This window comes from Typopeltis vanoorti, chromosome 24, assembly GCF_054136105.1.
Source record: "Typopeltis vanoorti isolate ZY-2024b chromosome 24, IOZ_Tvanoo_1.0, whole genome shotgun sequence".
Taxonomy (NCBI): domain Eukaryota; kingdom Metazoa; phylum Arthropoda; class Arachnida; order Uropygi; family Thelyphonidae; genus Typopeltis; species Typopeltis vanoorti.
The window spans coordinates 60,551,163-60,578,552 of record NC_143572.1 but is presented as its reverse complement, the minus strand read 5'-3'; the positions used below and the strand labels follow the sequence as shown (position 1 = coordinate 60,578,552).

Below are 27,390 nucleotides of genomic sequence, written 5' to 3'. Positions count from 1 at the left end.
ATAGATAATTTAAACCAGGAAGCAAATAAATGCAGATTGAAAATAAATCATAACAAGACTAAAGTAATGAAGATAAACCCCAAACAAGAATTAGTCTTTGAAATACTAGGGAAAATACTGGAACAGGTAGATAACTTTATCTATCTGGGATCAGTGATCAGCACACAAGGAGGAACCAAACAGGACATACAAAATGGAATCCAGAAAGCACAGATTACATTCAGTATGATGAAGAAAATTTGGGAGTCCAAAGAAATAAAATTAAAAACCAAAATTAGGCTCTTCAACACTAATGTTAAACCAGTTTTACTATATGAAGCTGAAACATGGTCACTAACAAAGGAAAACATAAATAAAATACAGGTCTACATAAACAAATGCTTGAGGAAGATACTAGGAATATACTACCCAAATGAAATAACAAACATAAAACTTTGGGAGAAAACAGGTCAAACCAGCATCAGAAATGAAATCACTAAAAGAAAATGGAACTGGATAGGTCACACAATCAAGAACCCAGATAAAGAAATAGCAAAAATTGCACTAGAATGGAATTCCCAAGGCAATAGGAAAAGAGGTAGACCCAGGATAACATGGAGAGATAGAGAACTAGAAACAGAGGCAAGACAGCTCGGACATTCCTGGAAAGAGATCAAAAAAGAAGCATTGAATAGAGTCAGATGGAAGTCAATGGTTGAGGCCCTATGCTCCACAGGGAGCGAAGAGGATAGGTAAGGTAATTCCTGTCTTTGATGACATTCAATTTGAGTTTAAACTTTTGCTTTAAGTCACAAACTAAATAAAACATTCTTTTATAATTGAGCCTCCTCATCTGGAACTCTATCTCTTCATATTTATTACTATAGAACTTTTCCTTGTCTTGATTGATAGTTCTTCTGACTTCTCTATGTAAATCTCTTATATTCTTCAGTCCCTGTGTTTCTTTGTTTTGATTTGTTCCCATGTTGAATCTGATATTCATGGATCTCTTGGTCTTCTTATTGGGCTGAGATACTTCTTGGCTGTATCCTGTATCATCACCTTGACTCCTTAACAAAGCATTTCTGGTGAGTTCTCCTCATTGGTCTCCAGAAAATCATCCAACCGAGTTTATGTTTCTTCTGTAAATCCACTAGGAATTACTCTAACATCCAATCTAGTGGAACATGCCTGACTTGGAAGTTTTTGGAGTCTTAGTCTTACTTTGGCTCTTACTAGCTGATGGTCTGTACCACAATCTGCTCCAGGACAAGTGTGCACATCAGAGATGCTTGTCTTCCACCAGTGGAGAGCCAGGATATAAACAATCTGGTGCCTTAACCCATCAATGCTAGATATCCAAGTATAGATCCATCGTGGGTGTTTCTGGAAGCAGGTATTGGTAATAACTAATCTGTTAGCACAGGCAAATTCCAACAGTCTTTCACCACGGGTGTTGCGTTCACCTAGACCAAACATGCCACACTCCGGTCTAACTCTAATACTCTTTCCCACTTTTGCATTTAAGTCCCCTAAGATGTAAAGTATGTTTCTCCTTGGTAGGCAGTCCAAAACAGTTGGGAAGTTTTCATAGAATTCCTCACTCTCTCTTCTTCAGGCCTATCCATGTGGGGTGCATGAACTACCACGTTTGATACATTGGTAGGCTGAGTTGCAAGTCTAATAGAAAGTATCCTATCATTAATGGGGTAATAACCAAGAAGGCCTCTTGCCTGAGCTGTCTTTAGTATCTCAGCTACCCCCATGATGTTTTGAGTCACCACCTGAGTAAATAACTAGCTTACCATCCTGTCTTTTGAAGTGACCTTCTTCATTCCATCTGGTCTCTGTAATTTCCAGGATGTCAATTTCATACCTATCCATCTCTTTACGGACAATCTCAAGAGTACCCCCACCTGTAGACCCTGAACATTCTACGTGTCAATGTAAAATTCCCTTCTAAGATTAATCTTATACCTTCTGTGTTGCTCGTTCACAATATCACTGATTTTTTATGGAGACTGTAATATACTTCTTGAACAGGACCCTCTTCCTAAGCCCTGAACATGGCTCTGATTATTCTACATGACAATCAATGCAGCATGAGGTGCATTATAAGGCACAACCATATTAGCAATTTGCAGTGAAGTCACTGCAAGAAGAAAGTGGTAGGGTTGCAGACGCCCTTTCCACATAAGAAGAGATGAAATAGCAAAATAGGAAAGATTCACCCCTAGACCTTGAATACTCTAATAGCATTGGGGGAAGGAAAGGATCAAGAAGAAAGGAAAGAAGGAGAGGGAACCAGTCTACAGATAATATAACAGATGTATATTATGTGAAGTAAGGCATGGTCCAGCATCAGGTGCCTCGGGTTTGCCATGCCTGTACTCGCTAAAGTGAGTCCTTGAAGAGAAAAAAAATCTTACTGAAATATTAATTTGAAATTCAGATTAATACATAAGGAAAAGGATTCACCTGGTATCAAAAAACATTAACAGAATGAACAATAAATATCCAAGTTAGGATATTTTGGAACTTCAAGTCTGATAGTTCTTCACCTCTGTTTTACTAAACTCCTACTATGATTCACATGTATTATCAACATCACTTAAACTCCAACTCTTTTTTAGTTTAAACACTTTAGCTAATTAAGTTGTTTTTTTTTATTTTACTTTTTTAATAGAATGTAAATCATCAAGTATACAACAAACTGCACCTAAAAATCACTAATTTTTTTCTGAAACATAAAAATAAATTCAGTGGAAGAAGACCATTCTATCTTCTGCAAATGCTGAATAATGCAGGTGTTTGTTTCATAAATCTAAGTAAGATTCTTCAAAAGTCAGAAAACTCCAATACTTAAATCACAAAACAAAAAGCATACAAATCGTGCAACAAAACAGCAAGCTCTTTCTCTGTGTGTTTGTGCGTGCGTGCATGTATGCATGCGACGCTAATCACTGTGAGTATGAAAAGATTTCTATTTCAAACCTGACTTATATTTAAGGTATTCTTTTCCTAATCAGGTCATGCACAGCACAGTGTTGAGACCAAACATAGTATCCTCTGGAACAACGGTCAATTTCTCTATAAAAGCAATTTTCAAAGAAAGTTTAGAGGCCCTGTTACACTAATTTAAAAATGACTGCCTCTCTATCCCAAAAGACTGGGAGATTCTCATCCTATGTAAATATCAGAAATCATTATATGACCTATTTATTATCTATTTCATATGATCTTTCTAGAAGGCATTTATAGGTTAACTGATTGTTGTGTGCCTTGTATTCTATATCTCTTTGAATTGTTTATTTGCAAATATTCAATAATATTATAAGCTGTGTCTAATGTAGTGGCGCACCAAGGATTTAATCGGGGGGGGGGCTAGTTGAACGGATAAAAATATTTTTAATACAATGAATTTGCATTACAAATATTTTTATCCGTTCAACTAAAATTCGTTAAATTTCATTCATTCAATAAAATTCATCAGGTAATTATAAAAATTTATTTAAAGAATAAAATCCAGTTTTCTTTCCTTTTTATAAAGCTCTTGAATTATTTCAGTCGTGGTTACATTAATCTCTCTCTGTGTGTATATATATACAGCAAACCCAGTCCATTCAATCATGATTGTGTCATGGTAGATCTTAAACAGTTTTTAAACGGCGTAAGTTAGAAAATGACCTTTCGCTGACGCATGTTGTTACCGGAAGCATTGCAAATATTTTTAATAAGTTATAGATGTTAGGATATATCATTCTGTCACACTTTGAAACTGCATCAACGGCATTTTTGCATGGAGCTATTGCAAATGTTTTTTCAAATTTCTTATACCACAACTTGAATTCGGCATTCAAAATTGCTGGATTTGTATAAGGCAAATCACCAAGGCCATATTCATGGGCGTGTGAACTGTGCGGTGGCACAGGGCCCCGCAAAGAACAAAAAATTGAAAAAAGAAAATCAATTAATTTTTTTAAAATTATTATATAAATTAATATTGTAATTATTATATAAAAATAATATTATTATATAGAAAAATATATGTATACAATTTTACAACCAACTATTGTTGTTATAGTAAGCGAAATAAGATCACTTATATAAGATCAATAAGAGCGGTAGTATTTGGAACTACTCTAAGGCATATAACAATATCGTACAACATAGTGTTTAATAGGGAAACAGGTGTTTTTAATAATTTTAAGGAGTTTTTTTGATTTTAGTTTATGAACAAGTAAGTATATACACGTGTTGGCATGGCAATTTTTTTATGTGACATTACTTGCAAAACATCTTAAAAATATATTTTGTAAACTGGTTTTAGGTTATCCGACATCAGAATTTTTCTTCAATAGCAGTTTTCAATCTATATTAGATTTATTTATTTTCTAATATTATCTATTTTAGATATATATTATTTATCAGGTAAGTAATTTTGTTTTAATTTATTAACTTATTTTATAATTAAATCTATCGTATTTAATTCTAGAGTATAACTAGTCATGAGAAAGATTATTATGGAAGAAAATACCCACGTGGGCATGAAAAACGAAAGTGAAAACAAGAAAAAGAAGCGGTTGAGGAACGTCAAAGAAATTCACTGTTTAAATTTATGACGTTGAACTCATATATTTGTTTAGATATATCAGTTGATAACGGAGAGTTCTGAAATAACTACAAACAGTTCTTCGGCTTCAACATTAATTAATAATGAGCATTCCAAAATAATCAAAGGAAGTGGGGAACATGACGCATTTGGTCAAACAATGAGTATTGAAGATCCTAAAACTGAGACACCAGAGGAAGCTGAACAATTTACTATGGATGATCCAGCAATATGGCCCAAAATTTTGAACAATGCAAGACTGACACAAATTGTACAATGTGGTCCACCATCTCCTCTGACTGAAAATGATTTTCCAAAAGATGACAACAACATGTGTTTTTCCACAGCTCACTATGTTGGAACAATTGCAAATGGAGAGAACCAAAACAGAAGATGGCTTGTATATTCAAACTCTTCCAACTCTATTTTTTGTTTTTGTAGCAAATTATTTTCATCATCATCATCATCATCATCATCATCATCAAACTCCTGCCATGTACCCTCAAGGGGTGTACAGGATATGATAGTACTACATGAAAAAATTACATCATTACTAACTTCCTATCTACAATTTTCCTCCAAATCAGTCTGTTACTTGTCAAGCCTCCAACATTATCAGATCTTATATTTCTATCATTTTCTTCTGATGATAATTTTTTTTATCTAATAATGGCTTTTCTGACTTGCGACATGTAAGTGAAAGATTAAAGACGCACGAACGAAATCCAGTGCACATGAAATGCATGTATTCATGGACACAAATGGAATGTAATTTAAAAAATCACAATACAATTGATCAGGCAAATCAAAATGTCATAAAATTTGAAGCAGAACGGTTAAGAAATGTTTTAAGACGAATAGTAGCAGCAATTCTTTATTTATCCGAACATAATTTAGCTTTTAGAGGTAATTTTGATACTTTGTACACAGCCCATAATGGTAATTTTGTTGGAATCATAGAATTAATTGCAAAATTTGATCCACTTTTAAAAGATCATTTAATGCGATGTTCGGGGAAAAAAATTATAGGTAAGAAACAAAATTCGTATCTATCACCCATTGTGCAAAATGAATTAATTGTTGATATGGGAACCAAAATATTGTAAATATGATACGACAGACAAAGCACTATTGAATAATTCTCAATTGTACTCCTGATGTTAGACATCAGGAGCAAATTTCAGTAATTTTTAGATTTTTACATATATTTGAAACAGATATTGAAATTCGTGTAAACTTTTTGACGTTTTTAACAACTAATGACACTACTGGTAAAGGTATATATGAAAATATAAATCACTTTTGATTTATATTTTCAATACAATCTGACAATTTATCTTAAATTGTCAGATTGTAGAGAGCAACGGTATGATAACAGAGCGAATATGAAAGGAATATATAAGGGAGTCTGTGCTTACATTTTAAATAAAAACGAAAAGGCATTTTATATTCCTTGCACCTGTCGTAATTGAAATTTGATTTTAGGAGATATCACAAAATCATCAATTATAGCAATACATTTTTTTAATGTTATACAAAAAATATATACATTATTTGTTGCCTCAACTTCACATTGGAACATATTAAAGAAATTTGTTAAACAATTAACTCCAAAACCGTTATGTAATACAAGATGGGAATGTAGAATGGAATCAGAGCTGTACATTTTCAAATTCCAGAATTTTTAAATGCACTAAAAGAATTATTTAAAACTGCTGCAGATAATACTATCAAAGTAGAAGTGGTTTCAATATATGAACAAATAGATTCATTTGAGTTTATACTAAGCCTTGTAATTTGGCATGAGCTTTTGTTAAAAGTTAATTTAGTAAGTAAAGTATTACAAAATGCAAAAATTTCCATTGACGTAGCAACTAAGCATATTAAAGAGTTACTGCAGTACTTTGAAGAGCAGACAATATCAGGATTTGATAGCTGTTTTGAGATTGCTAAAGAACTGTCAAATCTATTAGAAATAGAAATTACGTACTTTTCATAATCAAAAAAAGCATCATTTGATTATGAAATGCCTGATGAATCACACAAGTAATAAGAAAGATAATTTTAGGATAAATTTCTTTTTGTAATATTAGATACTGCTCTAAAATCTGTCAAAAAAAAGATTTTAATTGTATGAAATTCACCAAAAACCATTTGGATTTCTTTATAATATGAAATTAATAAGAAAATGACAGAAAATGAATTAAAATTTTGCTTCAAACAACTGTATCAAAAATTAAATACAGATATTGATGAATCTGAATTTTACAATGAATTATTTTTAGAAATATTGTTCCAGAAGATGCATCCATTAATATTTTAAAATTCATAATTGCAAATAATTTGTCAGATATTTATCCAAATATTACTACGACATTTAAAATATTATTGACCAGTCCAGTTACAGTCGGATCAGCAGAAAGGTCATTTTCCAAATTAAAATTAATAAAAACCTATTTGCGATCTTCTATGTCTCAAGAATGTTTGTTGCCCCTGGCAATAATATCTATAGAGCATGAAATTGCAAAAAATTTGAATTTTGATAGCGTTATAAATAATTTTATTGATAAGCTCATTAGGTTAAATAAAATTTAATATATTAAGATTTCTTTTAAATCTTATAATTTGTTATACATATATTTCATTCTTTATAGTAAAAATGGATATTTTTTCATATTTTTATATTATTATTTATATTATTAAATAAATCATTGTTCTGGAGAATTTATATGATAATGTGTACTTGCATAATAAAATAATATATCGTGTACATACAAACACATTTATTTTTTAACTAATTTTTTCCCTTTACTTAAACTGATGCTAAAGAGCATACTTGTTTATTTATTTGCATAAATATTTTTCATATTTGATTTAATTAATTAACAAGATATTCTTCCATTTAAAATTTCCATAAAGTTATGAACTTTCAGGGACCCCGCTTTTCCATTTCACACAAGGACCCCACGAAATGTAGAAACAGGCCTGCAAATCACTGGCATAAATTTCACATAATTGACGAAAATCTTCCATTGCACTTGCTGTTGGAGCATCTTTTCCATTTGGTAGAAGAGAAAAAAATATATTTCAAAATGTTGTGGTGTCGAGTGAAACATTCATGAAGTTGAGTCAATATTTGGTCAATAAATGGAATGAAATAGTTCTCCTGAAATACTCTTCTACAGAATCAGCTGGAACATTGGACTTTAATGTTTGTTTTGATGAAGTTCTTGGCTTTTTAATGTCAATATTAAAATTATTGGCTTTTATACATGCTTCATCATGAATATCTTTAAATGAAGAATCTGGTGTTTCACGAACGGTATTTAATTGACCCACATCATCATCAATAAAATTTAGGACAATTAAGAGGTCACTGTCAGATTTATGCATTATTTTAGACAATGGTAAGGTGCACGCAAATATTTTTTTGCAAGCTAAATAAAGATATTATAAATCTTAAAAGATATTAATATTATAATATTATAAACAACAAGGACGTCCTGTCTTTTAGGGATATTGAAGAAATTGTTTAACTTTTCAATTATTTCAATTATATGCCAATGCAATTTCTTATTTATTCACAGATATAGCATTTCCAAGTGCCAAATTCAAACTATGTGACACAATGAACATATAAAGCTTGTCGATATTATTATTACATAACATCTCCAGGTAGTCCAAAGACATGTCAAGGAAGGGCACCTACTCTGCAACACTCTGTCTTCACCAACCACAACTACAATCATCATCTACACCAACACTGTCTACCACTGACCACTACCATTAGTATTTTCACAGACAATCACAAACATCCATGCCCACGGCAAGATTCGAACTCGCAGCCTTTTTGGCTGGAGAGTCAGCCAACCAGGCCGGATATATAGATAAATAATTAAATTTTGTGGATAAAAATTAAAACAAAGTTTTAATTTTTATTAAACAAATAAATAAAATGATATAATTATGTTACTATTTACTTTTAATGAGATGGATGAGCTTCTCGACCTTAATTCTGTATTTTGTTTTTATTTGAAGGAGCAATGAAAATCGTTTCTCGCAAAGATAAGTTGTAGAAAACTGCATGACGATTTTCGACTTCTTCAAATAATTCTGGAAATTCACTTCTCAATGAGGGCAAGATCCAATATCGAGCCAAACCAAGATCACAGAATTTCATTTTAAGTCCACTGTCACTTGAAATCTCAATTAGCTGTTCCTTTTTCGATAACGAAAGGTCGTTCTCATGACTGCAAGCCTGAAATGGATCGTGAAATCACAGAAATTTCTTATAAAAAGTTATTCGGAAAATGTTTCCAAATTCTGTTTCAGAGTTTTGAGGTGGACACAAACCCTTTCCAAGTGGTTAAATTCTAAACTAAAAAGTTTCGGGGCCCTATACAAAATAACCAATTGGATTTACCTTTTGAATACTATCTGGGGAAGCTCCGAACCTCCCCATCCCTTTCATCACGCATTCGTAATTAGGCTACTGTTGATATCGACTTTATATACACATTCAAATCTGTAAACAATTGTTGAATAATAACACAATAATGTAGGCATAATTACCGTAAAGGGAGAAAAGTCACAAAACAGAAAAATGTTCCTACAAACTAACCAACTGTATTTACCTTTGAATGCGATCCACTGGTTGAGTGTCCAGCGAGTCAGCAAATCTTTCCTTTTGTTAAGCGTATTAATATTATCGCTTTGCAACTGATGTGGAATTCTGTGTTTTGTTTCTGTGGATTCGTTACAGACCTCTTTCTCTTCAGAAACTGCACACAAACTGTCAGTACAAACTCATTTTGTATTATCACTGTCATCCGAGATATTTTTTGGTTTAAAGAAGGTACCAATGTACTTATCCATAATTGAAATACTGTATACTTACTTGCATATAACTCTCACCCCTGATTTACTTTTTGAAAAAAGAAATTAAAAAGTTTCGCATATACCTCGCAAATGAAAAAAGCTGAAACACAGAGCAGGGCGATAGTAACTTGCTCCTGCGGTAAACAACACGCCCTCCCCCAATAGCCACTATATTGCAGAGGCAAGAAAAACAAGTACTTTTATTATGTCAGTGAATAAGATATAAGCAGTCTGTGTAATATATTTCTCAACAAATAGTGCAATTAGAGACAACTGGGAGATAAAAACAACACTAATTAATAAATTACGTCCCCTCATACAGAAACTATGCTGTATATATAGACTCAAGCAAAATCATATGTTGCACCTGCAAACACAGTATCTAACTAAAAACTATTGTTATTAATTAGATTGTGTGAGCCTGTGTAGCTCAGTGGATGTGGCGTTTGCACACCATCGCGCTAGGCCGCACGAAGGAAGTCTTGGTTTCGAGTCTAGTCGGCGACTAGAGGAAATTTTTCTAAGCCTTTTTTCGATCGGTTCCCGAGTTAGTCGATCTCTGGCACGGGCAAGCAGGTTTTTCCTCCCGGAAACTCGGGTTTTTCGTCCTGTAAACTCAAGAAAATCGACCGTAGAACCCACATTATTTCAGACATTAAATATATTGTGTTAGGGTTAGAGACCACGAGATAGCGGCACATTTGAGCCGTCTCTCTTCACTGCGTACCGCTTAATTAGTGATAGCCTTGGGCCATCTGTCTCTGATTGGGTACCAGTGGAGATTGAACTGCCCACTCAGTCTCCAAAAGTTAGATAGGGGTAAATGGCCTCGCCTACTCCCGTATATACGGGAATAAAAAGGCGTTAGCTGATTTTTTAAGCTGATTTTTGAGTTCGCTCGGCAGCAATAAAATTCAACTGAAAATGTTAAAATTCGTAAATGTGTTAAAACTAAGATATATATATATGTATATATGTTTTATGGCAGTTTCACATATTATTGGAATTCGGTTGAAGAGAATTAGCATTTCAACTCAATTGTCAGCTTGCTTTTCGTGCGATTTCCGAAAAATATATAAATACTGGAGTTAACTCACAACACATTTTGTCTAAGTATTACTTAGCACTTCTGAAGATATATTGAGCCTTGGTTGAAAGAGGAAAACCTTCAACAACAAAAATCAATAAACAACAAGCAATTGGTTGAAATGTGGTCATGTGGACAACACATGTTCACTTCAAATCTTACAAAACAGCAAGGGAAGGTGGAAGCAATAAAACCATTTTGTTTTTCACTTCACCCCTCTTTTATTACTTGTCATTCTGCTGCTACAAATTAAAATAGTGGCAAAATGTTCATTCCATTAACATTCTGCTGCTATTTTTTTTTAAAGTATTCATTTTATTTTAATAATTTTTACTTACTTATTGAATTTTAATTTGTTTTGTTTGGATAATTAAAATATATAGATTTATTTGGTTAATTTAAGCCTGTAGACCACCTGTCCATCGTCGCTGACCACCTGTGGTCCACGGACCATAGGTTGAGAAACACTGCTATAGGGTTCTCTCACCTATGTGACCCCTAATTCATAAGTAGTATAGAAATAGAAGACATGACACAACATAAATAAAAAATGAATTTTAATTAGGAAAAGTATTTTGGAAAATTTTCTAGTGTTTTTTAACTTTTTCTTTTTTTTTTGGGGGGGGGGGCGGCTTGACACCCTCCCTGGGTGTGCCACTGGGCCATAATACATTCAATAAAAACTTGGCAAATCTGAACCATGTCCTACAACAAAATAGATGTTCTTCATAATAAACATTTCTAAAAAAAAAGGAATTCGATTGCTGATATAAAGAACTTTTGTATATCACTTTCAGCTGGAATCAATCAGAAGTTAGAATATAATAAATTTAGTTTAATCCTTTATCCAAGTGTGAGCAAACAAAGTTTGCACCTGAAAGTATCTTCAGGACTGATAGTACAACACCGGCAAGATAGTACAACAGGTAACTTCAGGCAAGATAGTACAACACCGGGCAACTCGTTGCAAAGGTGGAGCAAGCTAACATCACTCCTATCTCAGTATCTCCCATAATGCAAACACATCTCCTTCCGGATATGTATAATATTATGCATTAAGGGATGCACCACTACCCAGACTAGTTTCGACCTTTATTGAGGTCTCTTCAGTGCGAGCCAAACCCAGAGTTGGAGATACTAGACAGAAGCATTAGCAAGGTCATCTCTACCTTTAGGAGTTGCCAAAGGGTGTGCCACCTTTTTATTAAATTACTCTGGATTTAGAGAAAGATGGTGAAAGTTTATTTTTCACTTGGTTAGACTATAATAAATTTAGTTTAATCCTTTATCCAAGTGTGAGCAAACAAAGTTTGCACCTGAAAGCATCTTCAGGACTGGAGTAAGGTAGTACAACACTGTGCAACTGGTTGCAAAGTGTTGTTTTCAGTATGAAATATCTGTACTTTTATTTCATTAAAGTTAATTACTGTGGTTATGATGTAATTTATTGTTTATAGTGATATATATGTATATAACTAATGAAAATAAGCTTTATTTATGTCAGCTACACAAACGGAAAATTTAGAATAATTTTCATCAAAATGGAAAGGTTCTTCCATTTTGCCAATAAGATGGTCACATTTACGAACAGCTGCAGTTTTAACCAGTGTAGCACTTTTTACTTCACTAAGAACTTTATCTTTGTGTTTAACAACTGCATTGTGAGGTAAGCTTAACCTGTGACAAATCTCAGTGTTTGATATACCACAGTCATTAAATTTAACAATTTTAATCTTAGTATCAAATGTAATAGGCTTACTAGTCTTCTTTTCACTGGAATCAAACAGCATCCTTACGTTGATTTTTAATTGTCATTATTAACAACAAAATAATAGTTATAAAAATTTATAATTCATATCAAAATACTGAAACACAAAAAGATGCAGCAAGCAATGATGTCGTAAACAAACTTAATCCATGAAAATTGCACATCAGTTTTTATAGAGTGAATGCAGTGTTGTATTAACAAGCACTGATCATAATTAAAAAATATTGTATAAGCAGATTGTAGTAAAGAGAAACTAGTAAAGCAGGGCATTATTGTATATGACTTTTCAAAGTCATATACAGTAATGTATATGACTTGGAAAAGCAGTTTCAAGTAGTGATGTGGGCATACTTTAAAATGAAGAAAATAACAATGAAATTTATTTGTGCCTATGGTCCTACAAGAAGTTCTTCTAATGAGGATTTTAGATTAAAAGTGACCATCTCTTAGTTTTAAATAGAATAAAAATGAATATCACATTGAAAAGAACAAGTTTGTCAGAAAGTTTCTAAAAGAGTTAAAGATGAGCAGCTTTTACATGTAAATTGTAGACTCAACTATACAAACATTATTGAAGAAAAAAATGAAACAAATTTAAAACAAGAACCAAGCCTTAGAATCTCAGTGGCAAACTCAGAAGAAGACATTGATTCAACTAGGGAGGTATGTGGTGAAGTCTGTAAAGTGGACATGATGGACACAAGTTAAAGAAGCAATTTTGAAAAAGAAGAAAGCATACCAAAAGTTCCTAGAAAATAAGTTGAGAGATGTCCTAAAAGAATACAGAGAAAAATGTAAGAGAGCTAAGCTATGTTAAAAGTAGCTAAACGAAAGTTGTGGGAAGACTTTGGTAAGAATATACAATATAAATATCAGGAAGGTAGCAAAATGTTCTGGAGACTATTGAATAAAGCTTAGAAATGGAGGAGAGAGTACTGTAAAAGGAATCAAATATTAAGGTGACATGAAAACAGAAGATAAGGATATCCTAAATGTCTCAAGTAATTACTTTGAAAGACTGTTACATGAAACAAGCAGTGAGAGAACAATACTAGAACATTTTCAAGAGGAATGCAAAGAGGAGTACATATCAATATTTGAAATAAAAAAAGCCATCAAAAACTTGATGGCTTTTTTGGTTTGGTCACACTGCATAATTCAGAGCGCTTGGTCAGAGGATCGAATTCCAGATGATTGGAGTAGAGCGTTAATAGTTCCCATCTATAAAAAAAAGGGAATAAAGTTGAATGTGAGAATTACAAGTAAGTGTTTTAGGTAAGATTCATACAAAAGAAAAAAAAAAGTTGAAAAATATTGTGGAAGAGAAACTTGGAGAAGAACATGATGGATTCAGGCCAAATAGAAGTTGTCATGATCAGATTTTCACTTTACAACAAATAGTTAAAAAATCGTGGGAATATGACAAGAATCTGTACTTAAGTTTTGTAGATCTGAAAAAGGCATATGACAAGTTGCCCAGAGAAAGGCGTTTCAAAACACTACAATTATATGAGCTAAATGAAACATTATGCAGAGCAATACATAGTCTATATTTAAGTTGTCAGTTATCAGTTAGAATTGAAGGAAATACAGGAAGATGGTTTGATGTAAAATCAAGGGTAAGACAAGGATGCACATTATCTCCTCTTATTCATCATCTATATGGATTACATTATGAAAGAAAGTGCACTGGAGATGTCAAGCTCAGCTCTTCTCTTTATGCAGATGATGATGTACTCCTAGGCACATCTAATGCCTCCAGGAACAACTGTAACCAATTTGGCATGAAAATCAGCAATAAAAAGATGAAACTATGAAAATAGGCAGAAACACTGAACACATCGATTGCATTCTGAATGAGGAATCTATGGAATAAGAAAATATATCAGCTATTTAAGCAGAGTTTCCAGTGAAGACAGCAAAATAAATCTGGAAATAGACAACAGAATAAGCAAAACTTGCATGGTAGGTAGTCAGCTGAATAAATTTATATAGAATAAGAGAAAAATTAGCCTACTGACAAATAATAATGCCAAACTAGCAGTATACAAGACAGTGTTCAAACCAGTTTTAAGTAATGGATCTGATAGTTATTTTAGAAATAAAGCACTTGATCAAAGACTAGAGACCACAGATATGAAGGTTCATAGAAAAATTAGGGGAGAGAATCAATGGCTGAATCATATTCAAAATGAAGAAATTTGAAAGAACTTGACACTGTTAGCATTCAAGAATGTGTCAGCAGAGCTAATCTAAGGTGGCATGTCCACTTAAATAGTATGAGGCGAGAGAAAAGTTAGCATAAATAACAGGTGTCCGATGCCAAAATGGCAGAAAAGAGACCCATAGGAAGATCAACATTTAGGTGGACTGATTCAGTCCACCTAAAAGTCTTAGAAGCATGAAATGTTAGATACAATGGTAGCGGAGTGCTGACAAGTAATAGACTAAATTTAATAAAAATTGTGAATGGGAGATCAATAATAATGCAAACTAATCATGTAGTGCTGTCATAGTAGCCTGAACACCCTTTGAAGGTACATATCAGGAAATTGATGATGACTTTTCGAACCGCAATTTATGAAATCGATTGTTCAGTACATTATTTCCATTTTACCTATTACCTAAATGTTGCATCCAAAATCTATCTTCCCAACATCCATACTTACAATTTTACTAATTACCAGAATATCGAATCCTCTAACATCAGAAAAGTCTGAAAATTGATCACTCCAGTGTCCATTACTTTCAGTTTTACTGATTACTAAAGACTGAATCCTCTTTAATAAATTTAGTTTAATCCTTTATCCAAGTGTAAGCAAACAAAGTTTGCACCTGAAGTATCTTCAGGACTGAGGCAACTCATGGTAAAGGTGATGAGAGCTTGGTCCACCTTTACCATGATGGTGGACCAAGCTCTCATCACCTTTACCATGAGTTGCCTCAGTCCTGAAGATACTTCAGGTGCAAACTTTGTTTGCTTACACTTGAATAACGGATTAAACTAAATTTATTATAGTCTAACCAAGTGGGAAAAAACTTCCAACATTGAATCCTCTTGTAACATCTGATTATTCCAAACAATTTCCCAAACCAGTAAGGAGTCATACCATGTAACTCACTGTACATATGATATCCCAAAAGCTTAGTAAAGGATAATTACTCTTTGAATCTACTGTGGCATAGATACTGTGTAAAACTTGAGATGAGCAAATGATATTCATTGATATTCATAAGTGGGATGAATGTGTTGTAAGTTTCCAACCTTTCATGGGTACGATTTGCATAAAAAAATAATTAAATAAACAAAAAATGATATTCAATAAATACATACCTACAGTCTGGCAGGTGGAAATTAAACGACTATTTGATATGACACCAAATTCCTGTAAAAAAATTTAAATTAGTGTTTATTTATTGACTTATAAGTTTCTAATGTCTAAAAATATCAAAAATTTCACCTTTCTTGCAATCTCCTTTCTTAAGAGAATAATACATTTTGGAAAATGGCTGCTCTCATAAAATAGCCCTAATCATCCTAAAATTTACAAATGTCAGTTACATATAACGAAATTTTGCAATTTGCAACCTTATATTACTAACTAATATAAAATTTAGGATTCTAAAAAAAATAATATTCTTCTGATCCAACATAAAATATCCATCTTTCTTGCAGTCTTATATTTCCTCAGTATATCCCAATGCTAGATTAGCTAGTTAAATAGATAACAACTCTGCTCTACAACTAACTATCAATGTGTTCAAATATATTGCACATGAATGTTTGTAAATATTAGTAAATAAAATTCCCTATTGTTATGTCGTTTTCTCTCTAATTTCTAAACTCATATACCTCATTAATCTCTATTATCCTTTCTAATGTATAGCCTAACTTGATTCTAAATAGACATATTTCTTTTCAGATACTGGCAAAATTTGTATGATGCTGGGCTCAAGGAAATATTCCTAGATTCATTGGCATACACTCTAATTTACACTTCACGTACAGTTATATAGATTTCGGTACCTTGCAGTTGTGACCTATAATCTATTCCTAAATATATATATCCAAATTTCTTCCCACTAGGGTTCTAATTTCATAAGTGGTAATTTGATATCTCGAATTCAGGCATGACTCAGGCACATGCAATAAAACATGTTTATTGAAACTAAACGACAAATACAACTAAATTGAATCAAAATACTAAAACATTTAAATCTCTTGCCAAGTTAAATTTCATGCTAATATAGATAAACAATTCTAAAATTATCAAATTCACTTAGATAGATCAAAATATTAATCATACAAAACAATGGAAAGCCAATATATATATACGTACGCACGTACGTACGCACGTACATACGCATGCACACGTGTACGCACGCACGCACACGTGTACACACACACACACGTGTACACACACACGTACATACATATACACACGTACACACACGCACACACGTGTACACACACACACCTACGTACGCACGTACACACACACGTACACACACCTACGTACATACATATACACACACACGTACACACACCTACGTACATACGTACACACACACACACACCTACGTACGTACACACACACCAGCATCATACATACACATACATACATATAAACTGACAATTATATTCCAAGCACTTTTTTCTGAATAGTGTGCTAAATCATCTTCCAAGATTTTTTATTTTGTGAAAAATTCTGTGCAACGCAATCCCGTCAAATGCAACTGGGTTTTGAAATTTACCTATTATAAGACTGTTTTTGTAAATAAAAATACAGTTTGTTGATAGTGAAAATTTGACTTTTAAATTTTTATAGTAGTGTGTGTGCCAGATATTAGATATTCAGGGTAGTGCTAATAATATTTTTCAATCACAAAAAATAGAAAAAATGTGTAAAAAAATAAAATAAAATAATGTTGTTGTGGCATTTGTAAAAATTACAATCATTTTAGCTGATCGCTATTCCCTAAAAAACTGAATACTGAGACCCAGAAAGGAAAAAAACAGTTGTTGGAATAATCAAATTGCAAAGAAATAGTATGAATATTGATAAGAGAATGATTATTTTATTTCATTTCTCAATGGGTAAAATGAAGTTATAGATTTCAGCTACTCTAATATGAAATCACACTGTGAAAGGTATAGAATATGAAATTAGAAAAAAGAAGATATAATTCAGTTACTGTGAGTGGCTGTGATGGGTAGGAAGGAGAAGGGTTGTGATTGGAATACTTGTGATCGGAATAAATAAAATTTAAATCAATTCAGCCTAGGAGTGTTTCAGATAATTCTGTAATGAATAGCATATCTAAAATAAGTGTATTATATATTTTACAATGCTTAAGAAACAGAATTATTATTATTGAAATGAGCATTCTACAAATAACAACAACAATAATCTGTTTCGTTTTTCAACTGTGAGTTAATTTGAAATACTACTGTATACAAATTTATATTTTAAAATTAGCTTTAACATAAGGGAAATAGGATATAACACTGGTTAAGTGGATAGGAGGATGACTGCTGGACAGATGTAAAAAGTGGCATATGGAGGAGGCCTGAGGTTTAGTGCTAGGACCATTGTTGTTTAATTTGTACATAAAAGATATAGGAAATAACTGAAAGGAAATATTCAGTTGTTTGCTGATGATGCAAAATTAGGTAGAGCAATAATTAATAAAGGCAATTTGGAGAGCTAGTAGGATGATTTAAATAGGCTGTCAATACAGGCAAAAATTAATGAGTGTCACTTAATGTGGAGAAATGTAAAGTTATGTATTTTGGGAAAAATAGATTACAAGCCATGTAGCGAATTGATGGCACTGTACTCCAGGAAAATCTCTTGCTTCATCTGAAGCAAGAGATTTAGAGATGGTGATAGAGAGAAAGAGAGAGAATTAAAGTTTAGAAGACATATTGCTAAGGTTAGCCCATAAGATGACTTGGCTATTGAAGAACACATTAACAAGAAGAGATAAGAAAGTTATTACTCTTTATAAGGCCTTGATACATCCACTTCTGGATTACTGTGCTCAAGTCTGGTCTCCTGAGTTTCTTGGAGATGTGGAAGCAGTGGAGACAATTCAGAGGTGAGTGACCAAGACGGTGAGTGGCCTGTGGAATGTTTCCTATGATGAAAAATTGAGGGTGTGTGGATTGCATAAGATGGTTGATAAGAGAAAAAGAGGGGATATGATAGAAACATTTAAGTTGCTTTAACAGTTTTATATGAAAGATGCAGGGAGAAATGTTTCAACACTTGGCTAGAGCAACAAGAACAAAAGGGGTCATCTCAGGAAGTTGAATAAAAGTGTGGTTAGTAGGGGTGTGAGGACTAGATTTTTTGCTTAGAGAGTTGTGAATGAGTGAAATGGATTGCCAGTCAGTTGTAAGTGCTTTGTCTGTTAATGGGTTCAATGAGAGGTATGATAGATTGGGTCTCCTGCAATGAGTCTTTGGACTCCATGGAAGTACCCACCCGTATAATAATAATAATAATAATGTAGCATAATATCTTATTCATAAAAGTAGAAAGAGTTCATAAACAACAGCAGCATATCTAAATGTGTAAGCATAATGACATGACCTGCATATTTCCATATAACAGAGTAGTGCATGAAAATTAAAATGCCATGTTCAAACCATATTTCAATAAATGCTGCTTGATAGCACTTTTTTAGCCTCAGAATATTTTAAAGTAATTTTTAACCTCTCAACCTGCCGATGTGGATGAAATACTCAGTTCAGACCACCTTAGGATTATTCATGGAACAAAACATCATCGTCATTCTGCCTTAAATCATGTAATTACCCTCCTTTACCTTGACGGACCTATGGTTTCAGTCCAGATTTCTCCATGACTGCAGGTCGTAAAGAGTCCAGCTATTCCTGTCTTGGGCCTTTCTTCTCCATTTTCTTCCAACTTTCTTAATCATTGGATCTTCCCACCTTAAGGCTGGTCTTCCAGGTTTCCTTTTGGTAACTCTCGGATACCAGTTTGTAATTCTGACTGTCCATCTGTTGGCTCTCATTCTGGCGAGATGTCCTGCCCATCTTTTGCTGTTGTAGATTGTTTTTATTATACCTGTGAGTCCAGACTTCTTCCTGATTTCTGTGTGTCTTACGTGGTCTATTTTGTTTATATTGCATGTTGTTCTTTCTATTGCACGTTGAGTTGTTATTAAGCTTTGTTCTTCTTTTAAAGTTGTGTTCCATGTTTCACTGCCATAAGGTAATGTTGGTAAGACGTGACTATTGAAAAGATAGGCTCTTATGTCTATATCTAAGTTTTGGTTGATAATTGTTGATTTTATTTTGTTGAAGGCTATCCAAGCAGCTCTTTTTCTCCTTGCTATTTCATTTGATATATCATTATTCATTTTTATGGACTGGCCGAGGTAGATGTATTCTTCAACTTTTTCGATGGTGTGAGATTCTAGAGTGATTGTATGATCTTTACAATATTTGTTTTTCATCCATCTTGTTTTGTCAGGGTGTATTTCCAATCCAATTTTTTGGCAGTTTTGGTTTATGTTATTCAGCATTGAAAGAGTTTGAGTGAATGAGATATTAATACCACATCATCGACGAATAATAGGATATTTAATATTTCACCATCAATGTTTATTCTATCTTTCATGTCGATTTTTCGAACGATGCTGTCCAGAGTAAATGTGAAGAGATTAGGTGATAAGACATCACCCTAATGTACTCCTCTACTTAAGTTAATTTTAATCGGGTGATTGAAAAGGGCGATATTTGTTGTGCTTTCTTTGTAGATATCTTTTATGAGTTGGATGTATGCTTTTTCTACGCCTTGTTCTATTAAAGCTTGGAATACTGCGTTATGCTCAGCAGTGTCAAATGCCTTTTTAAAATCTATAAAAAGAAGACAAAATGGGATCTGGTATTCTCTGCATCTTTCTGTTAGCTGAGTAATAGTTTGAATGTGATCTATTGTTGAAAAGCTTTTTTTGAAACCAGCCTGTACTTTGCAGCTATTTTCATTGATGGAGGTTTGCGTTCGGTTTAGGATGATTCTGGAGAATTTTTATATGTGTGTGCTAATAAAGAGATAGGTCTGTAGTTACTGATGTCATCTTTATTCCCTTTTTTATGCACAATTATGGTCTTTGATGTTTTCCATTCAGTAGGTACTTCCTTAATTGTATATATCGGGTCAACCTTTCTGCTAGAGCTTTAAAGAGTATTTGTCCACCCATTTTTAATTCATCAGATTTTATACCGTCAATTCCTGGTGATCGGTCATTTTTCATATGGTGGATAGCCATTTTTATTTCTTCAGGTAGGACAGATGGTATTTTCAGATTTTCCAAATTTTCGTCTGGTACTGGAGCTGTGATTACTTGTTTAGATGAGTAAAGGTTCTCATAAAACGATTTTACTATTTTTTCCATTTCACCTCTGTTTGTGTGTCTGTTCCCTTGATTGTCTATGAAGGCTGACAGTAGTGGTTGCTTTAGATTTATTTCTTTTTCTACTTTTTTAGGCTACTGCGGAGCTTAGCTGCTTCTGCCAATTTTGTTGTTCTATATATCTTATAGTCGTCTTTGATATTCTGCCTCAGTTGTTTACAAATAATTTTATATTCTAGACAATCTTTTCCTGTATCTCTCAGTATTCTTCTTTTCTTCAATAGTTCTATTGTTCTTGCTGATAGGCGTTCCCTGGTCTTAGGAGGAAGTTCATACAAGGTTCTTTCTTAGCAGTTCATTAATTTATTGTTAAAGTTTGTTAAATCTTCGTTGATGTCATTTTTTAATTTCCAGTCAGTTTCTTCCACCTTTTTTCTAAATTCTTCTGGGTTTATCTGTTTTGCACATTTTTTATGGTTGGACTGTGCTCGTATGTGTTCTTCATTTTTTTTTTTATGTATTTTGAGAGTCGCTCTAATTGGACGGTGGTCTGAATGAATGTCGCAGTAAGTTTTCCCAATGACTGACATTTTTTTATCATTCTTTTGCAATCTGCTAGGATGAAATCAATTTCATTTTTTGCCTCTCCATTTGGAGATTGCCAAGTCCATCTTTTTCCAGTTCTCTTTTTAAAGAAACTATTCATAATGTACAGCCTTTCTGCTTCTACAAATTCTGCCAGTTCACCTCGTTCATTTCATTCCCCTTTCCCGCATGGTCCAATGTATTTTTCTTCAAAATCCTGTACCAATCTTTGCGTTGAAATCTCCACACACTATTGTGTATGTTGTTTTTTTCAGTAATGTTTCTCATAGGTGTTCATAGAAATTTTCTATTTCTTCTTTGTCAGCTGTTGAGGTGGGTGCATAGGCTACTATTATTTTTATTGTTAAGGATTCTCCAATTTTTAATATTAGTGTTCCTAGTCGTTCAGAATGGATTGTACCAGAAATAATATTTTTAGTTAGCTTTTCATTTATGATGAAGCCAACTCCTCCAGCCCTTGTAGTGTTATCTGAGGCTCCCAGGAAAATTTGGTTGCCATTGTTCCACAAAGCTTCTTTAGGTTTCACAGATAGCAAGGACATCAAACTTTACATTTTGCAGTTCTTGAAGCAGGAAATCAATATGGGAGTCAGAAGACAGAGTTCGAGTTTTGAAGAACCAATAAATAGGGTCGAATTACCCTCCTATTATACCATTAATCCCTTAATGGCAATTGTAGAGGCATTAGCAGATTAACTTTCATGGAACAACTTTTGTGTAACTTGACTTAAAGTATGCTATGTTACTTGGAATTCTTTTTATTGTCCTTTGACATTTAAACTTTTTGCTGCAAGATTCATTTATTGCGTCTTTTCCCAAAAATAAAAACGTGTGAAAATAAATACTCAATTCTGAAATGACCACAGATAGCCTCTGCAATGAAATTTTTTGAGTAGCAGTATTTGCTGTCATTTATCATGCAAATCAGTGCAATGGAACAAGACAATTTATGTTCTTTCATTTTAATGATAATATTGTGAAATTATTTTTGCAATTTTCAAATGCTTACACTGCAAATCATTGTTAAATATTTATAATTTTTTTAAATAACATCTATTGAAATAAATATGAACCCCCCCCCCTTCAAAATACTATTATATGAATCATTACACATCGGTTTTAGAAATGAGCTTTACTGTTTTCATGAGCAATAAATGTTAAACTGCACTGTTGGTTTTTTGGGTGTTGGACTTTTTTTTAATATCATAATTTATATCCAATGATATCTCAGCAGGAACTTATTCACCTTCTGCTTGAAATTGCAACAGATGATATTTTTTTCACTTTTTTGTAGGATGCATATCCCTATATATATCCACTATATAGATATGGTGAAAATATTATGAAACATATCCTATAAAAACTGATTCAAAATTTATGCTAATTTGATCTCTGTTCTTGAAACTGAATTATAAAAAATAAAAAAAGCTGTTCTATCCGAATTTCTACTGGTTTCAAAGTTTTTACTAATGGTAATTCAAAATCTATCATTTTACCATTTTGACAAAAGAAATAAGGCAATAATATTGTTGTATCTGTCGAAGGAGGTATTTCTAATTCTGGACTTTCTTTGCAATCTATAATCAGTACTGACTTTTACAATCAGTGTTTGCTTTCCTTTTACACTCTTAACTAGCACTCTCTCCCACTCACTCTCTGTGGGTGCAGTGATGGAATCTCGCTGAAGGTTTCAAAATCATGGTCTCTCAGATTTTTGTTAATATGATACAATTAAATTTTTTTTTTAGGTTTGGAGAATGTTGTAGTGCTCTGGCAGATTCCAGAAACAGTGTCTCTGATTTGTATCTGCTTCTGTATAACAGGGAGGCTCTCTCCCCCAAATGTATCTGTATCCATGAATATGCAACCTCAGAACAGTTGTAGTGCAGATGGATATAGTTTTTGCATTCTTCTATATTAGTAGTTCTTTCAATTTTTCCCCAAGTATCTAAAAACTGTACTCATGCTTATAAGGTATAACATACAGTCTTTATTTAGACCAGTGCTTCCCAAACTTCTGGATGTCAGGGCTCCCTTTGGAAAAAGAAAAATATTTCCCCCCCCCTACACAGCGAATACTGCAAAAATCAAATGCAAATATTACATTTTCAGCATCTTACATACACATTTAACATGCCACATTATCTCATATTTTTATATAGATAGATATATTGTTATTGTACATTTGCAGTACAAGCATGTGAAAAGTAAAACGATTAGTAATAAAGAAAGAATTAAAAACATAAAAGAAGTTTAATAACAATTTAATGTGATGGATGTGTTTCAATACTGCTACACCAATATCAGATGAAATATTTGAAACTGCAATTCTTAGATTTCTGCTTTGAAATGAAACATATGAATAAGCATATATTTACTAATATTCATTAAGCACCGAAATACGCAGGAAGCAAAATTTGTGAACCTGGGCCAATGTGTGATTTTTTTCCATTAAAATATAAAAAATAACAAAAAAGAAATAATAAATAATAAAAATTAAATCCAGTTAAGTTAAAGGGAGATGGTAAATCCCGTTTTATTTTATAGCTGGGTACGAAACTCGGATCGAAATCCATCGAATCCATAGAGTTTCATGCCGAAAAATCTATCGGCGAGCCCAAGTGTAAGTGATCTTGGGTAGTACAACACCAGGGCAACTACAAGCAAAGGTGGACCAAGCTCCGTCACTAACCTTAATATTCTCTCATAATGTAAAACACAGCTCCTAAGAGATGTATATATACTGCTTTACATTATGAGAAGAGGTCACTACCCAGACCGGTTTCAACTACCCAAGTGATCACTTACACTTGGGCTCGCCGATAATTTTTTCGGCATGAAACTCTATGGATTCGATGGATTTCGATCAGAGTTTCGTACCCGGCTATAAAATAAAACGGGATTTACCATCTCCCTTTAACTTAACTTATGTCGCCGGTAAAATAGCCTTTTGACGTATTATAAAAATTAAATCCGTTTCTTTTAAGATAAAAAAAAATCTACTTAGTCTTAAAAGATTTTATATTTGTTTTCATTATTTCAAGCCCCCCCCTCAACAAAACCTACGGCTCCCAAGGGAGCAGCGGCCCACAGTTTGGGAAGCACTGATTTAGACCATACCAAAAATTAGTTACCTTTATCCACTCACCAATAGATCCTCTCCATCATCTGGGTCATCCTGGTGTCTACGGCATCCTTTGCTCCTGCAAACTTACATAGTTCATATTTAAGCTAGGGATCAAGAAGAGTGCCAAATTATCATTTTTTGATGTCCCTATTAAAACAACATGGGGTGGCATAGCATTACAGCTGTACAGAAAGCCAACCCACATAGAAAGATATATACCTGCCAGCTCCTATCGCCATCCTCAACAAAAGGTAGCTATCATCACAACTTTAAAAAAACTGTGCTTTTTAAGTATTATTAAGCATGAGAAAACAAAAAAGAAAGAAAGAACTTAAATGAGTTTTTAAATAGCACTTGTGACATAGTAATGATTATTAAACATATTTACAAGAATAAAGAATAATAATTTTTATTATTGCAAATATTTCAGCCAGAAATTAACAGGCCATCATCAGTGCATCAAAGTACTGTTGTGATGCAATTAGTTTATTTTATAAAAAATATTAAATTTGAACAAATACTGTTTTTAAAAATAAAGTATCACTCACCTCTACTTTTGATGCTAAAAATATACATGTTGGTGCCATTAAAAGTGGATCAATACACTTCAGTGAATTCCTAAGATAAGGATGGGAGGACTTTTAACAACAAAAAACTATTTACATTTCAAGAAGAGTAAATTTTCTTGTAACACTCAAGAATATTTTGTTCTTGTATCAAATTTCAAAGATTATTATCTATTATTATTTAGCATTCGGCACATGCAGTACAATACAGAATAAAAACATGAACACAATATAAAAACTACAATTGCATATCTAAGCTTTTGATCCATTCATTTTGATCTAAGTTGATGACATGTTGAAGAAAATCTGACCAGTCATCTGGATAAGCATGCAAGTGGTATTCAGTGGTGATGTGACAAATTCTTTGTTCAGGAGTACTGCAGTCACACTGAGGAGAAAGGTATTTTTTACCACTTAACAATTATTTTTGAAAAATTATGGAAACAGCTACAGCCTTAGAGTAAAAACTTCAGATGAATATAAACCAAAATAATCATCTAACATTTCAATCTTCACTTCAAGGTCATCATCTAGAGCTGTGGTTCCCAACCTTTTTCCACTTGCATACCCCTTTTAACCTTCCAAACGGCCAGGACGTCTATAGACGTCCAGCTAAATCTGGATATGATTCAGCCCACCTGTTTAAAGAACCAGGATAAGAAGTGCAATTTGACCATCCTGTCCATTAGAAGGTGTGATAAACCCTCACGCTGAAGAGAATGGTTAATCGGATTATCTCATGTTCATAGCTACCGCTCAGTTACCTATAACAAGAAATGCACATCCTTGTTCTATGCTGGGTAACTGGATTTTAGTTATATAGGATAGACTAAAAATAGAGAAATTATTTATATTTTTGTTTTCTCTTTTTATTGTACAATACAATTTTAATTTCTGGACAAAATAAAAGTCTTGCATAATTTCTTCACTTAAATATTGCCTTACCTTGGAGAACCAATTTCATTTTTAATTTTTTGCACTAATTTTTTTCTAATCGCTTTCTTGACAAAACATTTTGCTTTGTTCTGAAAGAAATTAATTCACGATAATTATTTGAAATATTCTTTTAAAAAAAGAAAAGAAAACCAGCTGCCGACGTTCCAGATTATATTATTTTTATTTTTGTACAAAACCATCGAAATCGAATAATACTTCACAGATTTCCTTTAGGACACGCTGGAGCAACTTTGCTTTATAGAGAATAACATGAAATTCTTTAATCATATCACTACATTTTTTCTTTATATTATATAGTAATCTACTGTTCTTTGTACTTTCACTTTCTTGGTTTCCCTGTATAATCGGTCTTTATAGAATGAAATAAACAGTTATTATTTAAATTGATATGTATATATTTTCTGCTAGTTTATATATTTTTCGCCAATTTTAATATAAGTGATATTTTTGCGTATATTCTCTAATACAAAATATGTATATGTGCATGCATCAAATGTGAAATTTCATATTTTCACAATAGAAATGAACTTTATTTCGACTTTGATAGCATCATCACCCCGTTGCAACATTTCCAGACACCTGAAAGCTTTTATGAAATATAGGTAGTTTTTATTTCATTCATGATTTTTCCATAATAATTGTTCCACATAATGTTTATTTTTTTCGACACAGAAACTAAGTTTTGATTATTATAAATTTACAAATTATAAATAAGAAAATATACATATTATTTCCCTATTATTATAAATCAGGAAGTTATGTGACGTTGGCTAATAGGGGAAATTAATATTTAAAAACACTGTCATCCTACAAATGCAATATCAGAATATGCTTCGAATGTCTGCTAATCAATCAGAAAGATGGAAAAACAGAACAAGGAATTTCTGCCTGTAAAATATTCAGTTATTGCACAAGGTACTTTAATGTGCTGCCTTCTGGGCATGTTCTTTTGATCTAGTTCCAGTGAAGGGGGGGGGTTAGTAATTTCCATTAGTCTACAACTTGTTACTGGGCAGAAACGAATATTAGAAAGTATATCCAATATATAATTCATTTGTGAGATGGCAAGCAAGAGCAGCAGCAGCAACAATAGCAGTAATTTTTTTCAAGATAATTATCAAATAATTTAGAATTTTTCGATAATAAAAGTGAAACTGATCACTACAAATAAAGAAATCATTTTTGGCATAAATACTTCATCAGCCTGTAAAAGAAATGTCAGTTTTACTGTGTTAGGATATCTGAACAACTGAAAACGAAACAAGACATTCTTGGTTGAGGCAATTTAGTGCGACTTCTCGGAAACTTTGTCTTGTGGTTCTCAAAAGAGTAATCTATGACTTTTAGCTTTTCCTCTAGGTAAGAGGATTATTGTCCAGCATTTCTAAGACGTATTTCAAAAATAGCAATCAGCAGAAATAG

At 32.9% G+C, this 27,390-nt stretch overlaps 1 protein-coding gene across 3 annotated transcripts in view; it reads right to left on the bottom strand.

Moving 5' to 3' along the window:
- The window catches only part of CycC (cyclin C), a 251,500-nt gene that overhangs the window by 76,661 nt on the left and 147,449 nt on the right, over positions 1–27,390 (bottom strand). For all 3 annotated transcript variants that reach the window (XM_090414047.1, XM_090414045.1, XM_090414046.1), the window contains exons 4-5: positions 24,994–25,063; positions 15,659–15,710 (exon numbers count right to left, since the gene is read on the bottom strand). In XM_090414047.1, the coding sequence (XP_090270173.1) occupies positions 15,659–15,710; positions 24,994–25,063 (122 nt within the window). The remainder of the gene's footprint in view (positions 1–15,658; positions 15,711–24,993; positions 25,064–27,390) is intronic.